Here is a 25,000-nt window from a genome sequence, read left to right as displayed (position 1 = left end):
GCCGTGTGTGTGTGTGTGTGTGGTAAACTCCCAGGAGCTTCATCAAAAACGGTGGAAAAAAAGTGGACGCAGTGTGTGTGTGTGATGCTGAGTGTGAACCCCTGCAGGTGAGGAGAGGCAGGAGGATCAGGTGATGACCTCTAACCTCACTTCCTGTTCCTACCTGTGGCCGCGGGGGAAAACTCCAGACAGAGCACCTCCGAGTCGTGAGCCTCGATCTTCACCAGCTCATCCAGGAACTGCAGGCCGAAGATCCTGCACACACACACACACACACACACACACACACGCACACACACACATCAACACACCGCACTACACTGAAGTGTGTGTGTGTGTGTGTGTGTGTGTGTGTGTGTGTGTGTGTGTGTGCTCACCGCAGGTTGCCACAGCGGTCTCCAGCTGCCAGGTGCTGTCCGTCCGGGCTGACACCCAGCACTCTGATCCCCGCCTTCCCATCAGCCCCTGCTCCGTCCACACGCTCCCCGTCCGCCTGCAGGTGCTGCGTGTTTTCCCCGACGTACACGATCCTCAGCAGCTCCTGAAAACAAACGCACCACAACCGGACCGACTCTGAAAACAAACGCACCACAACCAGACCGGCTGACAAATCTCCAAGATCCACAGAGGGGCGGAGTCAAACTAAACACCCTGAGAAAAAAAAAATCCAAGGGCTGGAATCTCATTCGTTCAAATCAAACAATCAATCACCTCAAGGAGGCGGGGCTACCTCAGAGCCAAGTACATACACCGCACATCGCTCGCCTGCACCGCTACCACGCTCGCTGGCTTCCCTCCTCAAATAAACCTAGCTTAGCCTAGCATCGCTCCAATACTTTAGCTTAACCTAGCCTAGCATCGCTCCAAAACTTAAGCTCAACCTAGCCTAGCATCGCTCCAATACCTTAGCTTAACCTAGCATAGCTCCAATACTTTAGCTTAATCTAGCCTAGCATAGCTCCAATACTTTAGCTTAACCTAGCCTAGCATAGCTCCAATACTTTAGCTTAACCTAGCCTAGCATAGCTCCAGTACTTTAGCTTAACCTACCCTAGCATAGCTCCAGTACTTTAGCTTAACCTACCCTAGCATAGCTTCAATACTTTAGCTTAACCTAGCCTAGCATCGCTCCAATACTTTAGTTTAACCTAGCATAGCATAGCTCCAGTACTTTAGCTTAACCTAGCCTAGCATAGCTTCAATACTTTAGCTTAACCTAGCCTAGCATCGCTCCAATACTTTAGCTTAACCTAGCATCGCTCAATACTTTAGCTTAACCTAGCCTAGCATAGCTCCAATACGTTAGCTTAACCTAGCCTAGCATCGCTCCAATACTTTAGCTTAACCTAGCCTAGCATAGCTCCAATACTTTAGCTTAACCTAGCCTAGCATCACTCCAATACTTTAGCTTAACCTAGCATCGCTCCAATACTTTAGCTTAACCTAGCCTAGCATAGCTCCAATACTTTAGCTTAACCTAGCCTAGCATAGCTCCAATACTTTAGCTTAACCTAGCATAGCTCCAGTACTTTAGCTTAACCTAGCCTAGCATAGCTCCAATACTTTAGCTTGACCTAGCCTAGCATAGCTCCAATACTTTAGCTTAACCTAGCCTAGCATAGCTCTAATACTTTAGCTTAACCTAGCCTAGCATAGCTCCAATACTTTAGCTTAACCTAGCATAGCTCCAATACTTTAGCTTAACCTAGTCTAGCATAGCTCCAATACTTTAGCTTAACCTAGCATAGCTCTAATACTTTAGCTTAACCTAGCCTAGCATAGCTCCAATACTTTAGCTTAACCTAGCATAGCTCCAATACTTTAGCTTAACCTAGTCTAGCATAGCTCCAATACTTTAGCTTAACCTAGCATAGCTCCAATACTTTAGCTTAACCTAGCATAGCTCTAATACTTTAGCTTAACCTAGCCTAGCATAGCTCCAATACTTTAGCTTAACCTAGCATAGCTCCAATACTTTAGCTTAACCTAATCTAGCATAGCTCCAATACTTTAGCTTAACCTAGCATAGCTCCAATACTTTAGCTTAACCTAGCATAGCTCCAATACTTTAGCTTAGATGAGGTGTTTTGACAGGGCAGGTACATGATCTGAGGTGTACGACGCTGCGCCAGAGCAGCACGGCTGACCCCAGATCTGCCAACACCAACATCCAAACTGTCATACTTATGCAAAATACAGAATTTAAATTAAAATAAAAAGTTTTGGTGTTTTCCCAGGCTTCAGGCTAGCTGTTTCACTGTGTTAGCATGGTTAGCATGCAGTCCATTAGAGCTGATATTCACAGCCCAATGTGGATTTTTCACATAAAGTCACTGTCATCGCAATCCTGATCAATCCAGATCAATCCAGATCAATCCTGATCAATCCTGATCAACACCATCAACGAGTGGCAGACTCAGGCCGAGGCTCAGCAACAAAACACATACGTCTCTTTTAATGTTTCAATAATCTTCATCATAAAGTGCAAATATTAAAAACACGCTGCTGTGAGGTCGGCAGGCTTATCGGAGGCTTACGTGGCTGTAGAGGTTGCGGTGGGCGGCGGGCGGCTCGGCGTGCCACAGCCGGATGGTGTTGTCGGAGGAACAGGTGAGGAAGGAGGCGGGCGGCAGGCAGGCCCGGGACGGCTCGGCCAGCTCCGGGTAAACCTGCAGAACACAGCGGGTCAGATTCACACAGCGCCCCCCCTGACCCCGTCCCACAGCCCCCCCCCCCCTCCTCCAGCCATCCCACTACGACAGGAACACAGAACCCAAAGAACCCAAAGAACCCAAAGAACCCAAGCTCAGAGTTACCGTGAACAGAACAATTAAAGCCAGGATGTGACGGAAATATAATTAAACATGTTTCTTATGTCTGATTGTCATCATCATTGTCATGAAAGGTACAGCAGCCAACACGTATATATGAAAAAAAATTAAAGAAAAATGCACGTTTGAATGGTATGAATTGAATTGGAACTCAGGAAAAAGAATGTGACTGTGTGCGTTGTGGCCGGCAGCGATTTTATTTCATTTCATTTTATTTTATTTATGTTGTTGTTTTAATTGAAGTGCTTTGCAAATTGACGTTTTGGGATAAAGGGGCAGATTAAATAAGATTATTCTTCTTTCTGCTCCCTTTCATTCAAGATTTGGGAACGTTGTGATTACAGTGGTCCCTCGTTTATCGCGGGAGTTACGTTCTAAAATTAACCCGCAATAGGCCAAATCCGCAAAGTAGTCAGCTTTATTTTTTACAATTATTCTAGATGTTTTAAGGCTGTAAAACCCCTCACTACACACTTTATACACTTTTCTCAGACAGGCATTAACATTTTCTCACTTTTCTCTCGTTCAAACTCTCAAAGTTCAAACCTTCTTAGAAAAATAAGTCCAGTATTATAGAATGAACGCATTCTGTACTGTACAGGAGACACGGCACGGAGGAGACTGATTGACAATGGTCTACAGTCCCTTAGCCAATCAGGACGCAGAACACAATGCTCTGTATAAAAAAAAAAAAAAAAAAAAAAAAGCATGCAAAATTGGGACTAAAAAAAATCCGTGAAACTGCGAGGCCGCGAAAGGTGAACCGCGTTATAGCGAGGGACAACTGTATAGTGTATTGTTTTTTTTTTTGTTTTTTTTCCAATGAATGAAATAAAATAAATGAAAAAAATTCATAAATAAATAAAACGAACTTTCAGAGCCTTCACACTTTCTTCACTCCAGTTTTCCATCAGCCCAATAAAGTCCTCCACATGAGTTTTCCTAAAAGCAGCAGCACTGTTGGCGTTTTGCTTTCCACAGCCGATCATCAGCTGTGTGGTTTCTGAGTGTTGATGAAGCAGAACATTATGAGGCGGCTGCTTCAGCCACAAACTCACAGTCTGACTCTGAGCTGTTAAATCTTTATTGATAAACGGTTTGTTGTCGTGCAAAATGTCAGCAAACATTCGGGAGCAGTGGAATAGTCCTTTAAGTAAACTTGTACCCATGGTGACGGGACACACACACACACACACACCTCCACGCTCCACACACAGCCGCTGTGGTACAGAGCTGAGTAGAGCTTCCCCACGCTCCTCATGTCGCCCACGTCCCACACGAACACGCTGTGGTCGCTGTAGACGCACGTCAGGCGCCGCGCCGCCGGGTCAAAGGTCAGAGCCAGGGTGTCGGGGTGCTGAGCCGCAGGGCCGGAGGTCAGCGGGCTGTGACAGGACACACACACACGCACACGCACACGCACACACACACGCGCACACACACACGCACACGCACACACACACGCACACACACACACACACACACACACACACACACACAGCATTTATCAGGAGGTGATTCAGTTGGGTGCTGTCACTTCAGGAGCTCAGAGAAAAAACAACGAAATTAAAAGTGCTGCTCCTGTAACACTCATTCCATTCATACAATAAAAAGATAAAACAGTAAACAGCTGTAGTATTTAAAAACATGTCTGTGGTGTTAAAAGGAGAAAAACTGCACATCTAATAAAATGTGTTTGGTACGTTTGCAGCTCAGTGTCCTCATGGCTGCTGGGACTGAGACTTAATCAATCCAATCAATTATTTCACAATCAAATCAAAAGTATCTACAAACGGCAGGTGATGTCATCGGCCTGTCGTGTCACCTGACGGCCAGGTGACCCCGCACGGCGACCCCACACGGCGACCCCACACGGCGACCCCACACGGCGACCCCGCACAGCGCGGTGATAAGAGTTCTCATCGGGCCTGAAAATTAAGACCCGACCCGACCCGGGCCCGACTGGGCCAGCCTGAGGCCCGACCCGACCCAACTCGCCCGATAAAGCCACAAAAAAAAAAAAATTGCCAAATTTGCCATTATTTAGCAGCACCGGTCGGCCGCAGCCGGCCCACCTGATGCCGACTGATGGTGCCGCGGCATGTGCAGGTCAATACGGTAGTCTAGAAAACTGGAGATTTTTTTTTTCTCGTGCGCCCCCAAGTAGATTGCGCCCTGGGCAGCTGCACTGCCCATAGCAGAAACCGTCCCTGCTGCCGAGTCTGCCAGCACAGCGGGATGCTGCTGCAACTCTCTCTCACTTGTTTGCGCTGCGCTCGCACAGCTGGTTGTCTGTCTGTCACTGAAAGTTTAGCCTCCAAATCCAATCCAGTCTCTCACTCTCTCCACCAGTCACAGAAAAATGAAACGTCATAATCAATAACAGAACACATAATTCTATTTTTTTATTAAAAAAAAAAAAAAAAAAATCCCCCACAGAACCCGAAGCCCGACCCGACCCGCCCAATTCACGTAAATTTTAGACCCGACCCGAAAATGTCGGGTCGGGTCGGGTTTGGGCAGAATATGAGAACTCTAGCGGCGACCCCGCACGGTGACCCCGCACGGCGACCCCGCACGGCGACCCCGCACGGCGACCCCGCACGGTGACCCCGCACGGCGACCCCGCACGGCTCTGAGGAACCTGCTGGCTTTCACTTCACCGCCACACAATTCTGCTGCGTTTATCATCTTTTGCCTCGTCAATAACTTAAACAGGTCACAAGCTGCAGGTCATCGCCAGGTGGGCGCCGTGTGACGGCATTCTGACCTCTGACCTCTGTCTCAGACTGTGACTGTAAAAGGCTAAAGGTCAAGTCGGCAGGCAGGAGAGATGAGAGCAGCTCCTCTGAGTCCTGTCACCGCTCAGTATGGTGATATGGTGATATGGTGTGTGTGTGAGTGATGAGCTCACCTGTGCGGCGCATCCTGTGTGAGGTCGACGCCCAGGCGGTGGGGGCGGGGCAGGGTGCTGATGTACTGCAGGTTGGCCGGACTGAACACCCTCACCGTCCCGTCGGCGCAGCCACAGAAGATGTAGGCCTCGCTGACGGCCAGGCAGCTGGCCGACGCCGTCTGCACACACACACACACACACACACACACACACACACACACCTGAGTACACACTGGCACACCTGAAGGCCACAGCAAAAACACAGCAGGAACCAGTGAACTCTCAGCCCTGCAGCTGATCCTCAGGAGCTGCTCAGGTGAGTGTTTTCAAGCCTCTGGACCATCAGGTAGACACACACACACACACACACAGACACACACACACACACACACACACACACACACAGACACACACACACACACACACACAAACACACACACACACACACACACACACACACACACACACACACACACACACACACACACACACACACACACACACACAGACACACACACAGACACACACACAGAGACATACACACACACAGACACACACACAGACACACACACACACACTGACCTTGAGGTCGACCCAGGCCTCCAGCTGCCGGCTGCTGCTGAACAGGCAGAGCAGGCCGGAGCTGGTGATGCAGTAGGTGCTGGAGGCCATGAGGCCCCGCCCACACGCAACGCCGCAGAACACACTGTTCTTATGGTCGCCTAGCAACCCTGACCGACCAATGAGAGGCACCGTGCTGTTCACCTGCAAACCAGGAGGGGAGCGGAGGTCACCAACAACAACAACAACAACAACAGCAGCTGATGATGATGATTGGCTGATGGGCTACAGGCTAGTGGCAGGTGTGTGCTGATTGGCTGGGGCGGCGGCGGGGGCGGGGGCGTACCCGGCGCTCCTTGGACGCGTCCAGGTACCAGAACTTGACGTGTCGGTTTCCCGCCGTCACGAAGTAGCTGTTGTCCTCGGAGAAGGAAACCGCCGCCACCCGGCTGGACACCTTGTTGGAGGCGATGACCGTCCCCTTCTGCTCACACACACACACACACACACACACACACACACACACACACACACACACACACACACACAGGAGGTTACAGAGCAGTTTTCCATGTTAGAAGAGAGCTTTGCCGCATTTTCACACTTCCTCATATATATGTAGTTACTGTGTGTGTGTGTGTGTGTGTGTGTGTGTGTGTGTGTGTGTGTGTGTGTGTGTGTGTGTGTGTGTGTGCGTGCTCACCCTCCAGTCCCACACGCTGACCGTCATGTCGTGCTGGTAGCCCACAGAGACGATGTAGGCGCCGTTGGCAGAAAAGGCCACGCAGGCGACGCCGTACTTGTGGCTCTGGACGTCGGCGACTTGGCCGCCGCCCACCTCCCACACCCGCACGCACGGCATGTGACCGCTCTGACACACACACACACAACACACACACACACACACACACACACACAGCACAACAGGAGTGAGAAGGAAAAAAGAAAAAAAGATTCATTCAAGTAGTATGAGTCTTTTTTTTTTTTTAATTCCTGATTGGACGTCGCTGTAGGAAATGACCTCTAGTGACCTCTAGTGACCTCTAGGAGAATCACTCTATCACTACATCACTCTATCACTACATCACTACATCACTCTATCACGACATCACTACATCACTACATCACTCTATCACTACATCACTCTATCACTCTATCACTACATCACTCTATCACTACATCACTACATCACTCTATCACGACATCACGACATCACGACATCACTCTATCACTACATCACTACATCACTACATCACTCTATCACTCTATCACTCTATCACTACATCACTACATCACTACATCACTACATCACTCTATCACGACATCACTACATCACTCTATCACTACATCACTACATCACTACATCACTCTATCACAACATCACTACATCACTACATCACTCTATCACTACATCACTACATCACTCTATCACTACATCACTCTATCACTACATCACTACATCACTACATCACTACATCACTCTATCACTACATCACTCTATCACTACATCACTCTATCACTACATCACTACATCACTACATCACTACATCACTCTATCACTACATCACTACATCACTCTATCACGACATCACTACATCACAACATCACTCTATCACTACATCACAACATCACGACATCACGACATCACGACATCACTACATCACTCTATCACTCTATCACGACATCACTACATCACTACATCACTACATCACTCTATCACTACATCACTACATCACTCTATCACTACATCACTCTATCACTACATCACTCTATCACTACATCACTACATCACTACATCACTCTATCACTACATCACTACATCACTCTATCACTCTATCACTCTATCACTACATCACTCTATCACTACATCACTCTATCACTACATCACTACATCACTCTATCACAACATCACTACATCACTCTATCACTACATCACTACATCACTACATCACTACATCACTTTATCACTACATCACTTTATCACTACATCACTTTATCACTACATCACTACATCACTACATCACTACATCACTCTATCACTACATCACTACATCACTCTATCACTACATCACTACATCACTACATCACTCTATCACTCTATCACTACATCACTCTATCACTACATCACTTTATCACTACATCACTTTATCACTACATCACTTTATCACTACATCACTACATCACTCTATCACTACATCACTACATCACTCTATCACTACATCACTACATCACTACATCACTCTATCACTCTATCACTACGTCACTACATCACTCTATCACTACATCACTCTATCACTACATCACTCTATCACTACATCACTACATCACTATATCACTACATCACTACATCACTCTATAACTACATCACTACATCACTCTATCACTCTATCACTTTATCACTACATCACTCTATCACTACATCACTACATCACTTTATCACTACATCACTTTATCACTACATCACTCTATCACTACATCACTCTATCACTACATCACTCTATCACTCTATCACTACATCACTACATCACTCTATCACTACATCACTCTATCACTACATCACTACATCACTACATCACTCTATCACTACATCACTCTATCACTACATCACTACATCACTATATCACTCTATCACTACATCACTACATCACTACATCACTCTATCACTCTATCACTCTATCACTACATCACTACATCACTACATCACTACATCACTACATCACTCTATCACGACATCACTACATCACTCTATCACTACATCACTACATCACTACATCACTCTATCACAACATCACTACATCACTACATCACTCTATCACTACATCACTACATCACTCTATCACTACATCACTCTATCACTACATCACTCTATCACTACATCACTACATCACTACATCACTACATCACTCTATCACTACATCACTCTATCACTACATCACTCTATCACTACATCACTACATCACTACATCACTCTATCACTACATCACTACATCACTCTATCACTACATCACTCTATCACTACATCACTCTATCACTACATCACTACATCACTACATCACTCTATCACTACATCACTACATCACTACATCACTCTATCACTACATCACTCTATCACTACATCACTCTATCACTACATCACTCTATCACTACATCACTCTATCACTACATCACTCTATCACTACATCACTCTATCACGACATCACTACATCACTCTATCACTACATCACTACATCACTCTATCACTACATCACTCTATCACTACATCACTACATCACTACATCACTACATCACTCTATCACTACATCACTACATCACTCTATCACGACATCACTACATCACAACATCACTCTATCACTACATCACAACATCACGACATCACGACATCACGACATCACTACATCACTCTATCACTCTATCACGACATCACTACATCACTACATCACTACATCACTCTATCACTACATCACTACATCACTCTATCACTACATCACTCTATCACTACATCACTACATCACTACATCACTCTATCACTACATCACTACATCACTCTATCACTACATCACTACATCACTCTATCACTACATCACTCTATCACTACATCACTCTATCACTACATCACTACATCACTCTATCACAACATCACTACATCACTCTATCACTACATCACTACATCACTACATCACTACATCACTTTATCACTACATCACTTTATCACTACATCACTACATCACTACATCACTCTATCACTACATCACTACATCACTACATCACTCTATCACTACATCACTACATCACTACATCACTCTATCACTACATCACTTTATCACTACATCACTTTATCACTACATCACTTTATCACTACATCACTACATCACTCTATCACTACATCACTCTATCACTACATCACTCTATCACTACATCACTACATCACTCTATCACGACATCACTACATCACAACATCACTCTATCACTACATCACTACATCACAACATCACGACATCACGACATCACTCTATCACTACATCACTACATCACTACATCACTACATCACTCTATCACTACATCACTCTATCACTACATCACTCTATCACTACATCACTACATCACTCTATCACTACATCACTCTATCACTACATCACTCTATCACTACATCACTACATCACTACATCACTCTATCACTACATCACTACATCACTCTATCACTACATCACTACATCACTACATCACTCTATCACTACATCACTCTATCACTACATCACTCTATCACTACATCACTCTATCACGACATCACTACATCACTCTATCACTACATCACTACATCACTCTATCACTACATCACTCTATCACTACATCACTACATCACTACATCACTACATCACTCTATCACTACATCACTACATCACTCTATCACGACATCACTACATCACAACATCACTCTATCACTACATCACAACATCACGACATCACGACATCACGACATCACTACATCACTCTATCACTCTATCACGACATCACTACATCACTACATCACTACATCACTCTATCACTACATCACTACATCACTCTATCACTACATCACTCTATCACTACATCACTACATCACTACATCACTCTATCACTACATCACTACATCACTCTATCACTACATCACTACATCACTCTATCACTACATCACTCTATCACTACATCACTCTATCACTACATCACTACATCACTCTATCACAACATCACTACATCACTCTATCACTCTATCACTACATCACTACATCACTTTATCACTACATCACTTTATCACTACATCACTACATCACTACATCACTCTATCACTACATCACTACATCACTACATCACTCTATCACTACATCACTACATCACTACATCACTACATCACTACATCACTACATCACTACATCACTCTATCACTACATCACTTTATCACTACATCACTTTATCACTACATCACTTTATCACTACATCACTACATCACTCTATCACTACATCACTACATCACTCTATCACTACATCACTACATCACTACATCACTCTATCACTCTATCACTACGTCACTACATCACTCTATCACTACATCACTCTATCACTACATCACTCTATCACTACATCACTACATCACTATATCACTACATCACTACATCACTCTATAACTACATCACTACATCACTCTATCACTCTATCACTTTATCACTACATCACTCTATCACTACATCACTACATCACTTTATCACTACATCACTTTATCACTACATCACTCTATCACTACATCACTCTATCACTACATCACTCTATCACTCTATCACTACATCACTACATCACTCTATCACTACATCACTCTATCACTACATCACTACATCACTACATCACTCTATCACTACATCACTCTATCACTACATCACTACATCACTATATCACTACATCACTACATCACTCTATCACTACATCACTACATCACTCTATCACTCTATCACTACATCACTCTATCACTACATCACTACATCACTTTATCACTACATCACTTTATCACTACATCACTCTATCACTACATCACTCTATCACTACATCACTCTATCACTACATCACTCTATCACTCTATCACTCCATCACTCTATCACTATATCACTCTATCACTACATCACTACATCAGTCTATCACTACATCACTCTATCACTACATCACTCTATCACTACATCACTACATCACTACATCACTCTATCACTCTATCACTACATCACTCTATCACTACATCACTCTATCACTACATCACTCTATCACTACATCACTACATCACTCTATCACTACATCACTACATCACTACATCACTCTATCACTACATCACTCTATCACTACATCACTACATCACTCTATCACTACATCACTCTATCACTACATCACTCTATCACTCTATCACTCTATCACTCTATCATATCTGCACCCAAGGATCATGACTGTATTGAATCAGGACATAAACAGATCATCCCAGCCCTGAAGCCTAGTCCCCACAAGGCCCCCACAGGCCCCACTGATCATTTATTTATCCATTAATCTAACCTAATCTAATCTCTTTTTTTTTTTTTTTTCATTTTTTATTACTCAAATAATATAACAATTAATTTACCCAAAACAAACATTAAAAACTCTCATTATTTCACTATTTTTTTTTTACTCAGTGCAGAAACTATGTGTGTTTCAGCTCCACGTGATCCTCTGAGTGAGTCAGACGCCTCAGAGCTGCTGGGAGGAGCCAGGCTAACAACTCCCATAGACTTCAAGTCTTTATGCTAAGCTAACAGGAAATGCTACCCATAGGAACTGAACCAGTGGACGTCCAGAGGTGGAACTGGTGTCCAACATCTGGTCCCAGTCTGGGGAAGTCAGGGAAAATAGAAAACGGTGGAATATTCCTTTAAATAAATCAAAACCACACAACATGATCCTTTCTGTGTTTGTGTTTGTGTGTGTGTGTGTGTGTGTGTGTGTGTTTGTGTGTGTGCGTCTTGTTTAGACTGTAGAAGGCATGAGAGACATCAGGAGGAGGTCAAAGGTCAAAAAAACACGAGGATGTGTACACTGTAGAGTTTAGACGGTGAGCTGCCAGCCTGCAGGCTTCACACACACACACACACACACACACCTCTTACCTCACCAGTGACGAGATATTTCCCATCGTGAGAGAAAGCCAGGGCGCTGAAGGGTTTTCTGGGAAATAAACAGGGACCATTACAAGAATCAAGACATTAAAGAAGCATTCCACTGTTTTTCCAATGTTTGGTCTATTTACACTATAAAACACTGGGCCAGTGTGAGCTCAGTAAAGGTCCCGACTGCACCCGGCATTAACCTGCACCTCCATCTGCACACCTGTGAGCCCATCCCACTTTCCCGCTCAATATGCAAATAAACACACAACATCTCCATCTGCTAAGACCAAATGCTTAGAGAGAAAGAGAGAGAGAGAGAGAGAGAGAGAGAGAGAGAGAGAGAGAGAGAGAGAGAGAGAGAGATTTGTGATTAACATAAAAAAAAAAAAAAAATCAATAGAAGCAGACAGCTGTGCATGATGTAAGATGTGACCTGCAGCCTTGTTGACCTGTGAGCAAATAATGTGGGGCTCGACGTGGAAAATGCCACGACTCCTGACGTTTGATAAATATGGCAGAGGTTTTTTCTAATTTGTACAAAAACATAAAGGAGGAAACGTGCACCGACATTTCTGAACATTCTGACACGAGGCCCATTTTGAGCCAGGTGCCCCTGACACTTCTGCACTGTTCACCGTCATTCAGGCGACATCTTTCTGTTTGCTGGATGCTCCAGAATCCCGTGAATAAGTTGTTTACGGGGCGTGCGGTGGGAGAGACGCTTCCACTTACCTGGAGGTGTTGATGATGTGACTCTGCTTATTCTTCTTTGGATGCAGAAGCACAATAACACATCTGGGGCAGAAACACAGAAACAGTCAGTCAGTGCCCTGATTCTGTCCCAGTTCAGCGTCAGCAGACCTCTGAGCAGCACTCACAAGCTGCCGGGGGTCAAAGTGTGTGACTGAAGTTAACCACACTGCAATCATGAGATCGCAGCCGATTTACACACTGAGGAGATTAAAGGCTGTTTATAACCTCAAAACCAGCAGCTCTCTGTGTTTACGGTTGAAGAGCCAGCAGGCGAGGCGAGGGTGGGACTCACCCTGCGGGATAGGCGATCAGCCCCGAGTTTGGGTCGCAGGTCAGCCCGCTGCTGTTGGCTGTGCTGATGCCCAGGACTCTGTCCAGAACCACCTGGGGGGAAGAAACACAGCTGATCCACCACCGTGAACCACACCTCAACCACACTCCGTTCAAAAACTCAGGCATTTTATTTTGGCTTTGCTCAACGCCCAACTAAGGAGCAGCACACACACAGCCTGTGGCCTGGTGCGAGGCCTGCAGGAGGCTCTCTTTACCTCGGTGCACATCCAACACACACAAGCACAGTCCAACCAGCCAGTCTCAATCAGATTTAAAAGTTGAGTTCTGACAGTAAACTGCTGCTTGGTGAATTGTTTAGATGCTGAAACTACCAGAAGAGCCGTGTTAGTCGTGTTATGTGTGTTCAGTCATCCAAGGCTTTATTAAACTAAGACTTTTCAGCGGGACCCTGGTCCTATGTGCTCCTCATACAGTAAACCTGCCGCATCGTGGCTGTGGAGGCTAAATGATACGGTGAAATACCTATGCCAGGTGTGAGTGTGACGCCTTCAAAGCTGATTTAACATGGGAGTTGAGCAGGACTGTGTGTTTACCACAGAGCTCCGACAGACAGCAGCCAGCTGGACACACAGACACCAGCCGGGCGAACCTGCTGCACGGCAGAGATTCAAAAACAAACACACACAAAACTTCAGCCTTACCCGGTTGCTGGAGCTGCGCCTCGCCTGACTCTGTCGGCTGTGTCGGCGCAGCCTGGTGGGCCCCCCCCCCGGCGGCCGGCCTCCTCAGCCGGGGGCCGTCCGCTCCGTCCGCCATCACCGCGGCTGTCTGTCACTGAAAAAGTTACTTAGCTGGGAGTGAGCTGGCAGAGTGAGCAGTAAACTTGCTGAGGACAGGTAAAACAGGTAAAACAGCCTCCAGGCGCGTGGACACGGTGCTGTGCTGCCGCTCAGGCTCGCTGCTGGCCGGGTGAGGTGACGACACGGTCCGCTGGGGGCCGGAGGTCAGCTAGCTGCTAGCTGTTAGCTGTTAGCTGTTAGCGGCTAGCTGCGGTTAGCTGCTGTAACCCGACACTTTCCGCTGTTTTCGCAGGCACGCGGCGGGACGCTGGTTCAAATCTGGCTCCACCCCTTCGCCCCGCCCACAAACGGCTGGACGCGACCGAAGATCGTCTATAAGAGGACTGATGACTCACTCTCCGTTAAGAACGGGTGCGCTTATTAAATAAGTAATCCCGACTGTAAAACGGCATGTTAGGGCCGCTGTGGGGGAAAAACTATGGCTCCGGGGGAGGGGGGTAATATTCCGAGAAAAAAAACTATACTTCATTAACTATATAACTATATTCTCTGATATGCAAGAAAAAAAACTCATTTATGGGAATTTATGAGAAATGTATAATTAATGAGGAAAAAAGTTTGAAAATTCTAAGATTCTAAATTTTAAAAAATTAATAGGAAAAAACTCAAAATACTTTATCTTTTACTTTTTTGGTAAAGGAACCACATGACACAACTTTTTTTCTTGTAAATTTTTTAGTTTTTTGTCCTCATAAATTTTCTATTTTAACCTCTTAGAACTCTTCTGAGTTCTAAGTTCTAACCTCAGAGAATATCCAAGTTTTTTTCTGAAGTAAATCTCTGATTTTAATCTTGAAATTCTGAGTTTTTTTTCTCAGAGTATTACCCAACCCTTAACCCTACCCCCCACCCCCGACCACCAGCACCACACACACACACACACACACACACACACACACACACACACACACACACTGGCCCTAATATGCTCTTTTGGGGAGTACAGAGGCAACAAAACACTGAAACGCAGTTCATCACATTTACAGTTTAATGCCGGGGGGAGCAGATGCTGTGTTGTTGCTGCCAGTAAACATGCTGCCACTGAAGAGTCACGTGACCAATTAACACACCATCAGTCATGCGTGGAGCAATTAACTGGACATTTATTAGACCACAGGCTGACCCCTCCCCCTCTGTCTGTCTGTCTCTCTCTGTCTGTCTGTCTCTCTCTCTCTCTCTCTCTCTCTCTCTCTCAGTCTGTCTCTCTCTCTCTCTCTCTCTCAGTCTGTCTCTCTCTCTCTCTCTCTCTCTCTCTCTCTCTCTCTCTCTCTCTCTCTCTCTCTCTCTCTCTCTCTCTAAGTCAGTCTGTCTCTCTGTCTCTCTCTCAGTCTGTCTCTCTCTCTCAGTCTGTCTGTCTCTCTGATGAAACTCGACCCCCTGGTTGCTAGGAGACGGGAGGCTGTGTTGTAATGTAATCTGCTGCCGGCGGACGGGACAGAGCCGCTCCTCGCTGCTGGACTGCGCGGCTGTCTTCTCTGGCTGATCATTAGCTCTGGATATTGACTGACTGACTGACTGACTGACTGTCTGACTGATTGATTGATTGATTGATTGATTGAGCTGATGAGGCCGGCCTCGGCTCTGTAGCCCAGCCCCGGTGCAGCCGCCATGCCGAGCCGTCAGAAGCGGCTGCTGTTCTCGCTGGCCGGCCTGCTGGCCTTCTGCTGCGTGCTGACGGCCGCGGTGTCCGCCGGGCTGCCGGCCTGGGTCAGCGGCTCGGTGCTGTGCCGCAGCGGCGCCGAGGCCGTCAACGCGTCCGGGGCCGAGCTGGAGCTGTTCCTGGGCCGGGTGAGCTACGGCCTGTTCCGGGGCCAGAGGGTCAGGAAGTGCGGCCTGGGAAGAAGACCCGACCGGTTCAACTGTGAGTGCTGCTGGTCCTCACACACACACACACACACACACACACACACACACACACACACACACACACACACACACACACACACACACACAGTCAAAGCCGTCAGCCAACAACAACAACAAAATCTTTTCAAAAAGATGCATTTTATATTTTATTTTATTTCTATTATTATTATTTTTTTTAAATATTATTTTATTATTTATTTGTTAATTTATTAAGTTAGTTAGTTATTAAGCAGATTTCTTTCTCTTTTTTTAATTTTAAAGGAAAATCTGTACATTCCAACAAAAAACGTGTTCATTGCTCTGAAGTGGCAATTTTAAAAAATATTTTTCAGACACAAACAGAGGGAATTTCATCCAGTTTTCCAGTCACATTTCGAGCTTGAAAAGTCTGAGATTATAAAGTCACAAATTTGGAGGAAAAAAACTCAGAAATTCTGTTGTTGAAAATTTAAAATTGTGAGAAAAAATTGAAAATTCATAAAAAAAAAAAAACCCCTCACAAATTCATGAGGAAAAATGTACAGTTTTATGAGGAAAAAACTTTAAAATTCTGAGATGTTCAAGTTACAGATTTGTGAGGAAGAAAACTCTGCTGGCTGTGAACCAGCAGCCCGGGGGCCCGGGGGCCCGGGGCTGGGCTCCTCCGGCTGGGCGGAGCCTGGCAGCCGTGCTCAGCTGAGGTGTTTGAATTATTGACGGTGTTGTTGCGGCTGCTGCTTGGTGTGTAGCTGCTGTGAATAATTAAAGTGCAGGTGAGACAACAGGACGCCTCCGTCTGTGGCCCGCTGCTGGTTAGCCCTCACCCTCACCCAGACCCTCACCCAGACCCTAACCCTCACCCTCACCCTAACCCTCACCCTCACCCTAACCCTCACCCAGACCCAGGGGACATCTCTTTTCAGTCTTTTATATGAATTGAAATTTAATTATTTATTAGTGACTTTTAGAGGATGGTGGGGGGGGGTCCTAACTTATTATCTTTCTTGTATATATTTCCTTATATTATCTTGTGTGTTTTTTTTATATTCTTATATATATATATTTATTCTTTGTGTGTGATTTTTAGCACTTATATTTTTAGCACTTATTTCTTACTAGCACTTATTTATTGATCACAGCACTTATTTTAGACCTCTCCCCGGACTCTGAATTTTACTTACTTATTTACTTACTGATTTATTTACATATTTTAACATTTTAACAGATTTGTCCTCCTCCCCTAGGGATCCGTGAGGCCGGGACCGGGGTGGGGCCCTCGCCCCCAAACCAACTTGGGGGTCTGGACTCCACCCCCGTACCCCTTATAGTATTGTTAAAACATCTTGGCGGGCCCCTCCTCCTCTGCCGTGGATGCTCTGCTTGGGGACCAACCCCTGGCCCCTTCGGGAGGGGCTTCCACCTCCCTTGTCTTCCCACCTTTTCAGATCTGTAGGCCTGTGCACATGACTTATATCCCTAACAACTAACCCCAACCCTAACCCAACCCTAACCCTCACCCAGACCCTCACCCTCACCCTAACCCAGACCCTAACCCTCACCCAGACCCTCGCTCTGGAAAACCCCGCATAGCAGCATCTTTCCAGGTTGGCCCCATGAGGCCCCGGGCCCCCACTGGCCTCTCATATGAAAAAATGATTTGGTTTGTGTTCGTTATGGAATTGTCATAACTTGTCAAATCAACTCAAACATCATGTTTCAATAATTAATAATCAATAATCACTGCTCAATTAACCCTTTGACACCTGAGACAGTTCACTGGATTACTTTCAAAACACATGAAGGGTGAAAATGATGAGGAAAAAAGGCGGGGGTGGTGGTGGTGGTGGTGGTGGTGGGGGGGGTTGTCTGTGGGTTTAAGGTGAACAGACTCGAGCTCCTCCGCGGGACGTCCCGTTTAAGAGCTGTTTTCCCCCTAACATCTCAAACGCAGCGTTCATGCCCGGCCAAACTTCCCGTTTGACTCAGAGGGAATCAGCTGATGGAAAGGACAGTTTCAGGGAGTTTCTGCACCGAACGATGACAACAAGGAAAACCCTGTGATGAAAAATGACTTTAACAACCCATCAGAGGCTGAGAGAGGCAGCGGCCCGTCACTAACGAGCTGCGCAGCCATAATGAGGCTCAGAAGAAGAGGAACAGAACCGCTTTGTTCCCCAGAGCGCACACACACACACACACACACACATACACACACACACAAAGTGACTGTCTCTCTCTCTCTGTCTCTCTCTCAGTCTTCCCAGACCTGGCGGGTGCCATCCCAGCAGCCCTCCACGTCACCGTCATCTTCTTCTGTGGTGTCCTGATCGTCTTCTCCTCGGTGGCCGCCGGCTTCTTCTTCTTCAACGCCTTCGGCAGCCCGTACGAGACGCTGCAAGGCCCCATGGGACTTTACCTGTGGAGCTTCATCTGCTGTGAGGAACACATTCACACGCTAAGACAAGAAACAACAACAATAACAATATGTTTATTACAACATTAACTATTTAACTACATTGATTGTTCATAATTAACATGTTTTCACTGATTTGGAGACATTTGACTCCGCCTCTTCCTGTCCCCGTGTTGCTTTGTAAATGATGTGGAGCAGCTGATGTGTGAGTGTCTGTAACTGTAAACGTTTCCATGCGTGTGCTGATGTCACTGCAGCCAATATGGTGGCACATTTATGCAGCCAAACTCAAACCCCTCGTCATGTTCATGGTAGGACAGAGGAAACTCTCCAGGGGAACCAGAATTAAACTTTTAGCGTCTGAAATATTGATTTTCAACAGCTGATGAAGCTCAGGATTGATGAGCAGGGCAGCTGCTTCACTCCGAGCAGTTTCTCTGTGTGAGCCTGGACTGTGTGTGAGGGTTTCTGCTCGTGTTAAGCGATGTAATGTTTTCACTGACCAGCAACCCGTCCGCTGTCAATCAAAATGTTAATTTCTATGACCTCAGCTGCCCAAGGACAGAACTGCAGTCTGCAAACTGCATGAGTGAGACATAAATGGCAATAATACACACACGTTGAGATTATTGAGATTGTTGGCAGGGCTGCTGTTGAGTGTTTTACAATTATAAAACATATCCACAATTAACCAAAGCTGTCAAAGAAAGGAGACCAACTTGAACAAAATATTTTATTGATTATACACTGAATACTAGCAAAAATATTAGGGATAGGGAAAAAAACGGATTCACTTTTTTAAAATGATTTTTCAATCGATTTTTTTTACTAAACTGATTTAAAGTAAAGATACTGGTATCATATGAAAGTAAACAGCCTAAAGAATCATTTGGTCTCCCCTTTGCAGACACGCCCACCTTCTGCTAATCCCATGCAGTTTGGGCCCCAAAGCCTGCAGTCCACATGTGTTCTTGTGGCCTGTTGTAAAATGGTGTGTGTGTGCAGACTGGGGCCTAAACAGTCTTGGAGCTGCATCAGTTGCTTTGACTGGAAAGCTGAGACTCTTGTGGATTCAATGAGCCACATTTGATTCCTGTGTGATGATGTTGGCCCCCATAGCAGCCATTTCACTGCAGCCAGAGACTTTTGTCAAACTGGACGTCGCTGGAGAAAATGACCTCTAGTGACCTCTAGGAGAATCACAGCCTCATCAGACTTTACACACACAAACTGGAGGAGGATTCAGAAACCAAAAATCATGGTAAATCATGATATCAAATGGCGGTACTTGTAGAATTGCAATATATATTGAATTGGCACCCACGTATCACAATGGTGTCGAACTGAGTTAAAATAGTGCACATAGAATAGAGTCACATATTCTCTGTCCTCCAGTGACCCTCATTCTCAATAATGTACAGTCCCTTAATGAAAAATTAGTGTAGCATACCTTTAAAGGGGCCTTCAAACAGGCTGAAGGCATCAGAGGTTTTAAAAGCCGCCGTTAGAGAAACACGAGTCCCGGCCGTGTGGACCACAGGCCGGGGGGGCAGGACGGGACTCTTAGAGGTGCAACCCGACACATCCGGATGTGTTCAGTCACAAACGTCCCGTGATGTCGCCCGGCCCGGGTTTCAGGCCCAAGACAAAACAAGCATCTTTCAGCTGGGATTAAGTTTCCATCTGTGTGGCTCTCTGAAGTGCCGTCTCTGTGCCGCACTTCCCAGACATCAGCTGTCAATCAAATGGCGTGGGCGGGGTTTGGATTTCCGATTGATGGAGTTTTGAGTTTCTCTTTGTTCAGACGTGGAAGCGGCCACTGCTTCTGTCTCAGCAGAAACAACACATCGCAACCGCTTTATGAACAGGATGGAGGCTTGATCACTGCTGTGCCAGATGTAGACACACACACACACACACACACTCACACACACACACACACATACACGTGCGCGCACACAGTGAGATAGCCAGAGGGTCAAAAATAGGAGGTAGAATCGATGTTTCCCATCAAGGATGTGGTGAATTGTTTATGTCGTCCCAATAATTAGTGCTCAAAAACATCAGAAACAGAGACAGAATGCAGTCAGAAATGACTGATGACGGGACTTAATCTGGGACGGGATTTAATCTGGAACAAGACTTGATCTGGAACAAGACCTAATCTGGAACAGGATTTGATCTTGGGGGGAACTTAATCTGGGAAAGACCTTCCAGAGCCTGGGAGCTCACTTGAGGTTTTGAGGCCTGATCAGAGAACTGAGAGGAACTGAGCCTGCATGGTGTCAGTTCCTCTCAAATCTCTGTGAGAACGTTCACGACTGTGAAGGTTCTCAGTGACCCAGGTCTTTGTTATCCATGGACACGAGGGCGATCTTTATGCTGACAGTGTCTTCCATGTTGCTGTGGACGGGTGTTTACAGTTGCTCCTGTCCGTCCCACAGGTCTTTGCAGCTGCCTGGTGATGATTCTGTTTGCGTTCGAGGTGAAGCTCGGCCGCCTGTCTGAGCGGATCGCCAACTTCGACGAGCTCAACCACATCTACCAGACGTACACCGAGCACTACGAGACATGTTTCTGGCTCCTCTTCCTCATCTTCTTCCTCCACGGACTCAACATCCTGCTGATCCGCCTGGCGGGGATCCAGTTTCCTCTACGGGAAGCCAAAAAGACGGATCTGAACAGCGGGGCGGCGGATCTGATGTACTGAGGATGCAGCAGACTGATGAACAGCTGTTTTGAACTCTCAGTTACAAGATTCAGGGTTCCTGATCTTTGATCTTATTGTGATGGTGGCTCTTCTCAGCACACTGGTTGGGAAACTCTGTCAAGAAGAGCCAGCCAGCTGTGTTTTGTACCGACATGCGTCATACAAACATTTTATCATTTCATTCATTCCCCAACAAACAATAGTGGAAACAAATAGATGTCGATAACCCACAGAGGTATAGATGCACACTTTAATATATATAGAGTCGTGCCGAGGTCTGTAGCTAGTAGCTTGGCTAACTAGTTTCCTTATGATTAAGCTGTTACTGTGGTTGTTGAGCCTGAGATTGTGAGCTAATTTGGTTCCTGTTAGGTCTCTTGAGTCCTCAGTTATTTGTTGAAGCATTTTTTTTTGTTGTTGTTGTAAATTTCCTTGGGAGTCGACATGAAAACGTTGCAGTTGAAAGCCTCAGATGTTTGTTCCAGAGGTGCTGAAGCCCCTTGAGGTTCACATGAGGCAGCTGGGTCTGGATCCTCAGCTGGGTCTGGATCCTCAGCTGGGTCTGGATCCTCAGCTGGGTCTGGATCCTCAGCTGGATCTGGATCCTCAGCTGGGTCTGGATCCTCAGCTGGATCTGGATCCTCAGCTGGGTCTGGATCCTCAGCTGGGTCTGGATCCTCAGCTCGCTGCCTTCACCAACATGAACCAACAGAAAACGCCCAGAAATTCAGGGACTTGCCATTCTGCTGTTCTGCTGGTAAGGTCGGCACTCCGAGTGTAAGTGAAGCTCTGGCTGTTTAGCTCATACCGAGACCAGCCTGCTGTGATCAGCTGGGGTCTGATGCGTCTCTACATTTTAATGAGGGTGGGGGAAAATTTGGTTAACCTGAGTATCACAATTACTTTTTTAAAATGATATTTTAATTGATTTTTTTAAATTACTGAATCAAATTAAAGTAAAGATCCTGGTATCATATGAAACTAGACCTAAGGAATCGATTGATAGCAAGCATGTCATACTATGTTGCTGGGTAAGGCGGCTAAATATCGGTCCAAATTTCGGCTAAATTTTGGTTAGGGAAAGACTGGCATGACTATTTTCAGAGGGGTCCCTTGACCTCTGACCTACAGACATCTTTTATTTTTTAATAAAATGTATATTTTTTAACATTCCTGCTGTGTTTGATCGTGACAGTAGAGAGACACAAGAAAACGTGGGGAGAGAGAGGAGATGACCTGCAGCGAGGGTCCTGGGCTCGGATTCGAACCCAGGACTCTGTGATCAGGACTCAGCCTTGCTAAGTGGCACGCGCTCTATCAGGTGAGCTACCAGGGTGCCCCTGACCTCCAGGTATCTGAAAGGTTTACAGTAAAGATATTAGTATCATATGAAACTAGTCGAAAGAAATTCTTGGTATCAAGCAAGGCCTCTGCTCGGTCGTTGGCTAAATATTTAGATTTAGGGTGAATTTTTGGTGAAAACTAGCATGTCTGTTTCCAGCAAGGTCCCTTGACCTCTGACCTCCAGCTGTGTGAATGAAAATGAGTTCTCTGGGCAGCCACGGCTCTCCTCTTTGCAGACACGCCCACCTTCTGCTAATCCCATGTGTTACAACCCTGGCTCGTGGGCCGCAACATAAAGTGGAGACAGACGTCAGATTATACATAATTTTATTTCAATAAATAATATATGTTAAAATCTGGGGAGCAGTACAAATTACACAACAGTTTGTGGTGAGTGTGCCCCTCCACTCCTCCTTCTCAGGTGTGGACAATTAAGCCAATTTAGCCCAGGCACCGCCCAAGACTCTTGCACTGCACTGCAGAGCCAATGGTGGTGCAGAGGGGCGTAACACATGCAGTCTGGGCCACAAACCCTGCAGTCCACATGTGTTCTTGTGGCCTGTGAAGTTGTCCAGGTGCAGGGCTCATTCTCTCCACAGGGAGGCGCTGATGAGTCAAACCTGGAGGATCTGTTGGAAAAAACACCACTGGATGGGAAGAGGCCTTGCTTAAGGACTCGTCAGTAGTTGTGGGGATGGACCCTGCGGGCCCTGTGGCTGCAGGACAGCCTGACCTCCCTGACCAGGCCTGTTTTCCGGCCGCGGCCCCCCGCAGTGACACTGAAGCCCTCCTGTTCAGCTTCTCAATAGGAGGCTTGGACCTCGCTCTCTCTTAAGCCGGCGCTCCGCCCTCGCGCTGAAAACAAACCGTCCGCTCATGAGAAGCTGAGACGGACTTGGCTCCTTCTCCGCGGGACGTGAGCGGCCGGGCCGGCAGGGGGGCCGGTGTCATGTTGTTTCCATCGTGTGTTTAATTGTGGTGTCTTGTTCAATAGCAGGACCAATTAAAGGCCAGGATTTCACCTGAGCCTCGGCTGCACCGCCGGAAACAGATTTGTGCGCTGCAAAAAAATCTAAAAACAGAAATAATTCAAAATTTGATTAAATGGAGGCATGAGGCTTAGACATGCGACCCAATGCAGCATCACTTAACTCCTGAAAACACGACAGAGCTGCTGCTTTTAGGAAAACTCATGTGCAGGATTATATTCCGCTGAAAAATGTGCACGTTGTTTTAAGATTACAGGTTACAGATTACAGATTACAGATCAGAGTCCCATGAAGTAAAAGGTCGCGTTCTAAAGGTTCCTGTCTGGTTCCACTGGTGCCATTTGTCTTGATGATTAAATCTCAGTCATCTGATGTTTGTTTGTTTGTTTTTATTTCTGAATAAAAACAGATGGAATTTGATTCGTTTGGATTTTGTATTTTCTCACAGCAGATTAGTTATTGATCACCTTTGTACCCTGACTGACTGATTGATCGATTCGGTGTTTGATTGATTAATCAAAAGACTGACCCACTGACTGATTGAACGGTTGATTGATTGATTTTTTTGATTGACTGAGCGATTGACTGACTGATCAGTTGGTTAATTGATTGATTGATTGATTGACCAACTGACCGATTGATTCATTGACCAATAAACTGACTGACTGACTGACTGAATGGTTGATTATTTGATTGAGTGATTGACTGAATGGCCAGTAGACCAATAGAGTGATTGATTGATTGACTGACTAATTTGCCAAATGACTGACTGCTTGAATGACTGACTGATTGATTGATCAGTCAATTTGTCGACCAACTGATTGATTGATTGATTGATTGACTGATTGGTTGAT

At 45.8% G+C, this 25,000-nt stretch overlaps 2 protein-coding genes across 2 annotated transcripts in view; one reads left to right on the top strand and one right to left on the bottom strand.

The window, feature by feature from the left end:
- wdr62 (WD repeat domain 62) overlaps positions 1-15,925 on the bottom strand; it is a 36,497-nt gene extending 20,572 nt beyond the window's left edge. The window contains exons 1-13 of the mRNA XM_030066459.1: positions 15,916-15,925; positions 14,687-14,766; positions 13,984-14,075; positions 13,671-13,733; positions 12,939-12,996; positions 6,992-7,159; positions 6,635-6,772; positions 6,310-6,492; positions 5,746-5,906; positions 4,030-4,216; positions 2,538-2,669; positions 378-541; positions 164-255 (exon numbers count right to left, since the gene is read on the bottom strand). Of these exons, the coding sequence (XP_029922319.1) occupies positions 164-255; positions 378-541; positions 2,538-2,669; positions 4,030-4,216; positions 5,746-5,906; positions 6,310-6,492; positions 6,635-6,772; positions 6,992-7,159; positions 12,939-12,996; positions 13,671-13,733; positions 13,984-14,075; positions 14,687-14,766; positions 15,916-15,925 (1,528 nt within the window). The remainder of the gene's footprint in view (positions 1-163; positions 256-377; positions 542-2,537; positions 2,670-4,029; positions 4,217-5,745; positions 5,907-6,309; positions 6,493-6,634; positions 6,773-6,991; positions 7,160-12,938; positions 12,997-13,670; positions 13,734-13,983; positions 14,076-14,686; positions 14,767-15,915) is intronic.
- A 357-nt stretch (positions 15,926-16,282) lies between these two features.
- Positions 16,283-23,549, top strand: clrn1 (clarin 1). The gene is made up of 3 exons (XM_030066579.1): positions 16,283-16,706; positions 18,946-19,125; positions 21,548-23,549. Exons 1-3 carry the CDS (start codon positions 16,454-16,456, stop codon positions 21,811-21,813), a joined length of 699 nt encoding a protein of 232 aa, XP_029922439.1. The 5' UTR covers positions 16,283-16,453; the 3' UTR covers positions 21,814-23,549.
- Positions 23,550-25,000: the final 1,451 nt, after the last annotated feature.

The sequence above is a fragment of the Myripristis murdjan genome, chromosome 13 (assembly GCF_902150065.1).
Source record: "Myripristis murdjan chromosome 13, fMyrMur1.1, whole genome shotgun sequence".
NCBI lineage: Eukaryota > Metazoa > Chordata > Actinopteri > Holocentriformes > Holocentridae > Myripristis > Myripristis murdjan.
This window is presented reverse-complemented; position numbering and strand designations above follow the sequence as displayed.